Raw genomic sequence first — 9,229 nt, 5'->3', positions numbered from 1 at the left:
TTCAACATCTTCATCAAAGGCGCAGATGATGGCATCGAGTGCACCCTCAGCAAGTTTAAAAATGGCACCAAGCTGAGCGGTGCCGTCGATCCATTGAAGGGAAGGGAAGCCATCCAGAGGGACCTGGGCAGGCTGGACGAGTGGGCCCATGAAAAACGAATGAGGTTCAACAAGGCCGAGTGCAAGGTGCTGCACTTTGGCTGGAGCAATGCAAGGTGTTTATACAGACTGGGCGAAGAACCGCTTGAGAGCAGCCCTGCAGTGAAGGACTTGGGGGTCCTGGTGGACGAGAAGCCGGACGTGAGCCAGCAGTGTGCGCTTGCAGCCTGGAAGGCCAACTGCGTTCTGGGCAGCATTAAAAAAGGGGTGACCAGCAGGGAGAGGGAGGTGATTGTCCCCCTCTACTCAGCTCTTGTGAGGCCCCATCTGCAGTGCTGTTTACAGGCCTGGGGCCCCCAGCATAGGGAGGACGTGGAGCTCTTGGAGCGGATCCAGAGGAGGGCACTGAGATGATCAGAGGTTGGAGCAGCTCTCCTGTGATGAAAGGCTGAGGGAACTGTGATTGTTTAGCTTGGGTAAGAGAAGGCTGCAGGGAGACCTCACTGTGGCCTTCCAGTACTTGAAGGGAGCGTATGAACAGGAGGGGGAACGGCTGTTTATGAGGATGGATAGTGACAGGACAAGGGGGAATGGTATTAAACTGAGACTGGGGAGGTTTAGGTTAGATATTAAAAGGAAGTTTTTCACCCAGAGGGTGGTGGTGCGCTGGAACAGGTTGCCCAAGGAGGTTGTGGATGCCCCATCCTGGGAGGCATTCAAGGCCAGGCTGGATGTGGCTCTGGGCAGCCTGGTTAGGTGATGGGCAACCGTGCCTGAGGCAGGGGGGTTGAAACCAGGTGATCATTGTGGTTCTTTTCAATATGGGCCATTCTATGATTCTATGATAAAACAGGCATGTTACAGAAAAAACTGTGAGTCATTTATTCAGACAGATGAGAAGACGACCCCTGCTGATATTTGTCCATGACATCATTTTCCTCACTGCATCCTTGAGCTCCTGGTTCCGCATACTGTAGATGAGAGGATTCAGTGTTGGAGGCACCACAGAGTACAGAAATGAAACCACCAGATCCAGGGATGTTGAGGAGATGGAGGAGGGCTTCAGGTAGGCCAGAAAGTCAGTGGTGACAAAGAGGGAGACCACAGCCAGGTGAGGGAGGCATGTGGAGAAGGCTTTGTGCCGTCCCTGCTCAGAGGGCATCCTCAGCACGGCCCTGAAGATCTGCACATAGGACACAACAATGAATATAAAACACCCAAGTATAGCAAGAACACTAACTATAATAAATCCAATTTCCCAGAGGTAGTCTAATTCTGAGCAGGAGAGCTTGAGGATCTGAGGGATTTCACAGAAGAACTGATCCACAGCATTGCCTTGGCAGAGAGGCTGAGAAAATGTGTTGGCAGTATGCAGCAGAGCAAAGAGAACCCCAGTGGCCCAGGCAGCTGCTGCCATGGTGGCACAAGCTCTGCTGTCCATCAAGGTCCCGTAGTGCAGGGGCTTGCAGATGGCAACGTAGCGGTCATAGGACATGATGGTGAGAATGCAATACTCTGCTGAAAACAAAAACAAAAAGAAGAAGACCTGGGCAACACATCCAGCATAGGAGATGTCCCTGGTGTCCCAGAGGGCATTGGCCATGGCTTTGGGGAGAGTGGTGGAGATGCAGCCCAGGTCGAGGAGGGCGAGGTTGAACAGGAAGAAGTACATGGGGCTGTGCAGGCGGTGGTGGCAGGCTACGGCTGTGCTGATGAGGCCGTTGCCCAGGAGGGCAGCCAGGTAGATGCCCAGCAAGAGCCAGAAGTGCAGGAGCTGCAGCTGCCGTGTGTCTGCCAACGCCAGCAGGAGGAACTCGCTGATGGAGCTGCTGTTGGGCATCTGCAGGTCCTGGGCATGGAGTCCTGTGCAGAGTGCAGAAGATAATGACAAGGCAAGAACATTCTCAGAGTCACTCTCCCTGCTATACTATAAAACATTTTATTTCTGCTGGGAAAATGTTCATTTAGCTCCATTACTTGAACTCAATTTCATGTAGTTCAGCATTCCATAAGAAAAAGAAGATTAAGGAGCTTTTGACTTCCTCTTATTTTCTAATCTTACTCCATTCTGGATATTTTCATCTATTTCTATGTCTTATATCTTTACCGCAACTGCTCTTAGAGCATCCAACACCAACCTCTGTGCACTTCAATTTCTTTTAGAGAAAGCTGCCTGGTTGCAGGATTTGTGCATTATCAGTGTCTGCTGAAAACAACGATAATTTCAATTGGTTCCATCCTTCAAGAAAGGAGAGGCAGAAAGCACATTGCGTGTGACAGTTCACAATGCAAGTGATTGAGGAAAGGACAATTCAGGAGTCTCAGAGCTGTGTTCAAAGTTGACAGCCCCTTTTAGGTTTTACCTTCAATACTTTCCCTTTCCCTGAAAACAGGAAAAGGAAAATCCCTGCCTTGCTTCTCCTCCTGCCCTTAGAAACAGCCTGTGGAGCAGAGTAGCTGTGAGCCCCCTGCCCCAGGCAGCAGCTGTGGCAGCAGAAGGCCCCTGCCCTGCCCTGCCCTGCCCTGCCCTGCCGTGCCCTTCTGTGCCGGGGGGCTCCTTCCCCCCACACGTCTCCCCGCAGCGCCCTGGGCAGCTCCCCGGGCAGCTGAGTGCTGAGCCTGGCAGGCGGCAGAGTCCCTGCCCCGGCACACAGCCCCTGGGCCACAGCAGGGACCTGCTCTGCACGACAGCCCTGGGCACCCGGCTGCAGCCCCGGCTGCACAGCCTGCAGCCGTCCTGGCACACGCAGCCCTCAGGGCTGTGCTCTCATGCTGCAGCACAGAAGCCCTCAGCTGGAGCAAGTCTTTTTCCATGATAATGTAATGGAGTTTATGCATCCTGACTTGCAATAGGATGTCCCAAATACAGTTATCCTACAATAACAGCCACAATGTAGCCTGCAGCCAGAGACTTACCTTGTCATGGGCTGTGTGAAATGCTCCTTCAGTGAGCTCACAGCCTGCTAATGTGCCGCACTGCCATAAGCTCTCTTTCTCCTGTCCCTATCACCTGCAGATCATGTCCCCAGCTCTGCTGAGTGCTGCACAGGGACTGCTCCTGCATACACCTGTCTCTCTACAGAGCTGCCCACTTGTATGAGCTCTTTGTGTCCCAGGAGACCAGACTAGCTCAGCAGCTGAGGTTGTGATTTCCTTCTCTCCCTGGAGATATCCATGTTTCTCCTGAGCTGACAGCTCTTCCAAGGCATGAGGGTCATGACTACAGAACGTATTTCAAAGCCAGCTCAATTCATCAACAAACTGGATTCCAGAAGCGCGGTTGTTCCTGCAAGAAGAAATTTGACCACAAGAGAAACTAATGACAAATCTGGAAACCGCTGCTCATGACCTGTAAGAAAAATGACACATGGACAAAGAAAGGGGAGGAATTGGCTTCCCCTGTATAGGGCAGTGTTTCAGCTGAGGCAGTGCAGTCATGACATTACAGAATCACAGCATGGCTCAGGTTGGAGGGGACTTCAAAAGTCACCTACTTCCAAGCCCCTAGCGAAGGACTGGGTTGCCAACTACCAGATCAGGCTGTCCAGCATCCAATCCATTCTGACCTTGAATGCATCCAGGGTTGGGTCATCCACAGCCTCTTTTGGTATCATTTTCCAGTGCCTGTGTGTAAAAAATATCTTTCTAACACAATTTAAATGCCATTACAATTTGTCCAATTACTATGAGACCTTCACATCCTAGCCGTAAAAGTAGGCGTCTCATCCACTGATGGAAACCCTGGGGCTGAAATGGAATCAGTTTCTCACAGAACCGTGGGAGCTGGGAGTCCTCTTAGCTGAGTTCAGATGTGCACAGTGAGGTGGCTGTATGTGAGCCTCTCATCTCAATCCTTGGTCTGGGTTCAACAGGGACTGCACTGCGCACACACAGACACTCAGTGATGACCAAGGTGCCTGGGCTGATCCTGGCTGTGTGCTGGTGCTTGTCAACTGTGGTGGAAAATCTGTGAGACAGACCCCTCCTTCCTGAGCATCAGCTGAGGGCCAGAAGGGAGGTCTTCTTGGCCATCCTGAATGCCACCACAGCCCTGTGCTTAGGGCACCCACTGTGCCTTTTGCACCTGTCCCCATGCAGCATGTGGTGTCATTCTGCTGACCAAATGGATGAGCTCACAACAGAAGAGCCAGACCTTCCTCTCTGCTCCATCTGTGGCATACTCTGGAGTTCAAGGCATGACGAAGCTGTGGCACATCTACATTCGTTTACTGATGACACTTGGCTTGCTCTGGGCTCTCATGTGAATCAGAAGAAGTCTTGGGCCATGCCGGTTCCCAGTTGACAGGAAGGTGGCAATTGTTGCTCCAGTTTTCAATAAGAACAAGCAAGATAATCTAGGCTGTTATGGACCTGTCAGTCTCACTTCTGTGTCTGGCAACATTACGGAAAAAAATGATACTGGGAATTATTAAAGAGTACCTGAAGGACAATTCTGTCATTGGCAGAGCCAACACAAGTTCATGAAGGGAAGTCCTGTTTAACTTCGTGACAAGGTCACATATCTAGATGAACTAGGGAAGCCATCTGATGTTATCCTTGAGGATTTCAGTAGAGCTTTTGATGCTGTATCTCACAGAATTCATCTGGACAAAATGTCCTGCATATTGCTATACAGAAATATAATGTGATGGGTGAGCAGTTGGCCAGTGGGTCAGACTCAGAGGGTTATTTCAAATGGGGTTCTATCAGGCTCGCAGATGGCCACTAGCAGGGTCCCCCAGGGCTCCATTTGAAGACCACTTCTCCTGAATGCTTTTGTGAATGACGTGCATGTAGGGCTAGAAGATGTTTTAAATAAGATTGCTGATGGTACCAAATAGGGAGGAGCTGTTGCCTCCATTGAGGGTGGAGAGGACTTGCAGAGAGGTGAGCTCAAGCTAGAGAACTGGGTAAGCACAAAATGCAGCTGAAGTATAACAAGAACAAGTGCCTGACTCTGCACCTGGGTAGGGGCAACCCTAGACGTACACACTGACTGGATATGGGACACTGGAGAGCAGTCCTACTGAAAGGGATTGGGGGTACTGGTCAACATCAAATGGAACGTGAGTCAGCAGTGTGCCCAGGCAGCCAGGAAAGCCAACTGTCTGGGTGCATTAAGCACGGCATTGCCAGCTGTTGAAGGAAAGGATTGTCCCTCTGTGCTCTGCACTGCCACACCTACACCAGGAGCACTGGGTGCACTTCTGGGCACCACAGAACATAAAGGACATAAAACTATGGGAGACTGTCCAAAGGAGGGCACCAGAACTGAGAGATCTGATGTTCAGAGTTTCACTGGGATTGACTGCTTGTTCAGACTGGGCCCTTCTCACATCCCACATCCTGGCATGAGACACACTGCCCACATGGGACTTGGGCCTCATGGCATCCTTGCACCCCATGCAGAGTCTGGCAGCTGCTGTCCCCTTCTCCTTCATTTGACATCACACAAACCTCCATCCCACTGCCCCAGGAAGGGCCCTGAGCCAGCAGGAGGGACACGATCTCCCTGCCAAGGCTCTGGGCATCAGGCCTTGGCCTTCCTGCTTCACAAGACAAAGGAGGCTTTTCTCTGCATCACAGCCACCATCCCAGGGCCTTGGTCTGCCTGTAATCATGGCTTCCAATTATCTGCTCTAACAAGTCCCTGGGGAAGCTTGCTTGTGAACGGCCCTCAGTGGGGCCCATTAATACTCCAAGAAACTTCACTGTTCCTTCTGACTTGGTCTTCTGGAGCACTTCATGCAAACTTCTGTCAGCACTGGAGGTTGATGGACTCAGCAGCAAATGCCCCCTGGGGCCCATTACAACCTGAAGAGCCCTCCTGTGCCTTGTGCCTTCCTGTCGTCTTCTTCAGGTGTTCAGAACTTGTACAGCAAACTGGAGAGGTATCTGGAGACTGCTTAAAAAGAGAGAGAAAAAACAGGTATTTGCAAAGTCCAGTTATTCATTTCTGTGTAGTTAGGTGCAAACAAGAATTTAAACCAGCACTTGGCAACTGATAGTGACCCAGGATGTCCCCTAGCGAGCTCTGCTCTGTCACTGTGTGGACAAATGTCCTCCTCAGCTTCCCCACCCCATTTCTGCTCACATTGGCCCCATGGGACTTGCTTCACTTTTCCTCACATCACTCTTCTCCTCTGCAGATACCTGCTCAATGTTAAACCTCCTTTGAAATAACTCCCCCTGGCATTCCTCAGAGAACCAGCTGCACATGGGCAAGGAATGATTTCTTTTTTTTTCTAACAGTCAGAAGGAAACGTGATGCAATTGAATGAACAGTAAAACACAGTCATCAACTGCATGCCTTGTCCAAGCTGCATTTAATGGGGTTGGTCTTTCATAGGGAATAGTTGTACAAGAAATGAGTTAGACAGAGATAGGAAGGGATAGATAGAATGACAGCTAAGGACTTGAGAAAAGAGTCCATCAAAATTTGGAGAGGTGGAGCAGGTTCCAATAATCTCCCTGAAGATGAGAGATCAGCCAGATAGTTGGGAGGAATCTGAGCAAACAAGGAGCAAGGAATGGGGAAATCTGGAGAGCAGTGGGAAGAGCATGTGTCCAGATGGCCTGCTGCAAACATGCCCTGAAGCATGGTCATTGATTTAGGAGAGCTGGAGACACCTGGAGGATGAGGGACATCAGATACGCAGCAGGGCAGAGCAGCGGTGGACGCTGGGCATTAGTCACAGGGCATTGGCACTGGCACCACTGTCTGTGTCCCTGTGCCTGAAGGCATCTGTGTCCTGTGCAAACACAGTTCTGGAAAACATTGTCCTTTTAGGGAAAATAAATAAATAAATAATGAAATGAAATGAAATGAAATGAAATGAAATGAAATGAAATAAATAAAATAGAAGACACAGTATCCCCTCAAATATGAGTGTTTTCAGCATATAAAGAGAGGACACATGAGAATATTTGAAGTTGGAAAGTGTTAACATATTTTTATCAACTCCCACTTGCAGTCATCTTCCTTGTATTGGGGATCTGAAATGTGGAGGCACTACTCTGGACAATGCCTTCTGTATATCTCCTAGCTGTGGTCTTGTTCAAATAAAAAAGATGGAGACTGACTTCTTACATCATTTCTGAAGAATAGAACAAGGATGAATGATAATAAACTGAAAGAGAGTTTTACATTAAACATTTGGAAGGAATTTCTAACATTCCATGGATCATGATGTGAGGCATGGAGCTGGTCTGGAACAGGCAGCCCAGAGAAGATGGGGCTGCCCCACCCCTGGAGATGTTCAAGATGTCCAGGGCCCCAGGCATCCTGATCTACTGTGTGACAGCCCTGCACACAGCAAGGGAGGTGCAAATGCAGGGTCTTTAGGGTCCTTCCAACCCAAACCACTCTAAAATCCTACAATACTTGTCAGCCTCTTCCAACACGGGATCCTGTGTGCTTAGGTATTCCCGGATCACCTCCTCTTTCACCAACTGCACATCTGCCTTGCACCAACATTTCCCACCTGTCTCTGGCACCTGGGATTCCAAGAAGCCCAGACTAACTGATAAACAGTGAGGTCAGGAAAGAAATGAGTATCAGAGACTTTTCCATGTCCTGTCTCACCAGGTTCCCTGCCCCATTCTATGCTGGGCCCACATTCCCCCTAGCCTTCCTTTTGTCACCTACATATTTCTACAAGCCCTTCTTGTCTGTGATATGCCTGGGCACACTCAATTGTAGTTGAATCTAACACTCCTATACTCATCTCAGCAGGTACGCTGGACAAAGTCTCTTCATTGCTGCCAGGTGATTTCTTGTTTTCACTTCCTGCACGCTTCCTTTCTGTGTTTGGGATTGACCTCTGTTTGCCTTTTCCGTTCACTGTGACCTGGCTGCTCTGCCATCCCCAGGAAGAGCTCAGTGCACTCTCACAGAGCGCAGCTGCCCTTCCTTGTCTCCTCAACCATCCATTGTAAAGACTCTGTTTTCCCTTTGTGCTACACTCCAGTTGTGGAAGCCATTTAACCGTGTCCCCGTGGTCCAAAGAAGAACTCAGGCCTGCAACTCTACAAAGATTTCTGTCTCATTGTACATTGTTGTTCTCAATAACGTAAAAACACATAAGAAAACATCGTAATTGGGAAGCATCACTGGATTTAGCCTGGCTGTATAGCTAATTGTCAGGGTTTTATGATTTTTGGTTACTGATATTCCACATCAGAACATTATGTAGTGCACTGGGAGTTAAAGTGCTAATGCTCCAGTTCCAGGCACCTGTCCCAGAAAAGAAGAACTACATTCCACAGCAGACTGTTTGCTGTGTTTTTGTTATTTCTGCTCGGGGGGAACAGATGTAAACCCTTGGTTGGTCCTTTGACCTCTCTCTTTTCGACCACCAGTTTCTCCTCCCTTCTGCTCATCCCGACTGCACGCATTGCCTCAGCACTAGCGTAAGGCCTACAGCTTTCAGATACTCTGTCGCATTATATTTGTTTTATTAGCTTCAATTCCAATTATATTGTACTGTATTGTATCGTGTTATCTTGCATTCTGATACAATATTTAGTAAATCAGTTTGTTTCTCCTCAGATCGTTGCTGCTGTTTTCAATTATTTTGGGGTCCCCTGTTTCCCATTTCCAGAGTTGGTCACTGTCCACTCGACATTGGTGGTTAATTCAGCCGATTGCAGAGTACAGTCATGACGCTGTTATCTTTCAGGAGCTGTTGGCCATGGAGACCCAGGGACATCTCAGGGGAAATCAGTGGGGAGGATAGAAATGACATCCTCTGCTGCTTGTATTGGCCGGGCTCCTGGGACACAGGGAGCTCCTACAAGTGGGCAGTGCTGCAGAGAGACAGCTGTGACTAAGAGCAGCTCCCGTGTGCTGTGCATCAGTACCAGGGGCACGTTCTGCAGGTGACATGAAGATGGAAGAGAAAGGAGAGAGGGAGTACAGGATGTGTGGGGTGTGAGCAGGCTGCGACCTCACTGCAGGAGCTTTGCTTTCAGCCACTGACACCGTAAGTCTCTCACTCTAGGTAATGCAAACACTTTCCCAAGAGGGGTCACCAAGTCTGGCACATCCCAGTGCAGATCAGGCTGCATACACTCTGTGTTTCTTTATCATGGAATAAGAGCTGTTCCAGCTGAGGGCTTCCCTGCTGCA

General features: G+C 49.5%; 1 protein-coding gene across 1 annotated transcript; it reads right to left on the bottom strand.

The window, feature by feature from the left end:
• Positions 1-976: 976 nt before the first annotated feature.
• Positions 977-3,377, bottom strand: LOC100538403 (olfactory receptor 14A16-like). Its single transcript, XM_085215143.1, has 2 exons — positions 3,016-3,377; positions 977-1,962 (listed from the first exon to the last, which is right to left on the bottom strand). The coding sequence occupies exon 2, from the start codon at positions 1,937-1,939 to the stop codon at positions 977-979; it is 963 nt and encodes a 320-aa protein (XP_085071269.1). The 5' UTR covers positions 1,940-1,962; positions 3,016-3,377.
• Positions 3,378-9,229: the final 5,852 nt, after the last annotated feature.

This window comes from Meleagris gallopavo, unplaced genomic scaffold (genome assembly GCF_905368555.1).
Source record: "Meleagris gallopavo unplaced genomic scaffold, MGAL_WU_HG_1.1 scaffold_5, whole genome shotgun sequence".
Lineage (NCBI taxonomy): Eukaryota > Metazoa > Chordata > Aves > Galliformes > Phasianidae > Meleagris > Meleagris gallopavo.
Note: the sequence above shows the minus strand (reverse complement) of the source record. Positions and strands in the feature narration are given on the sequence as shown.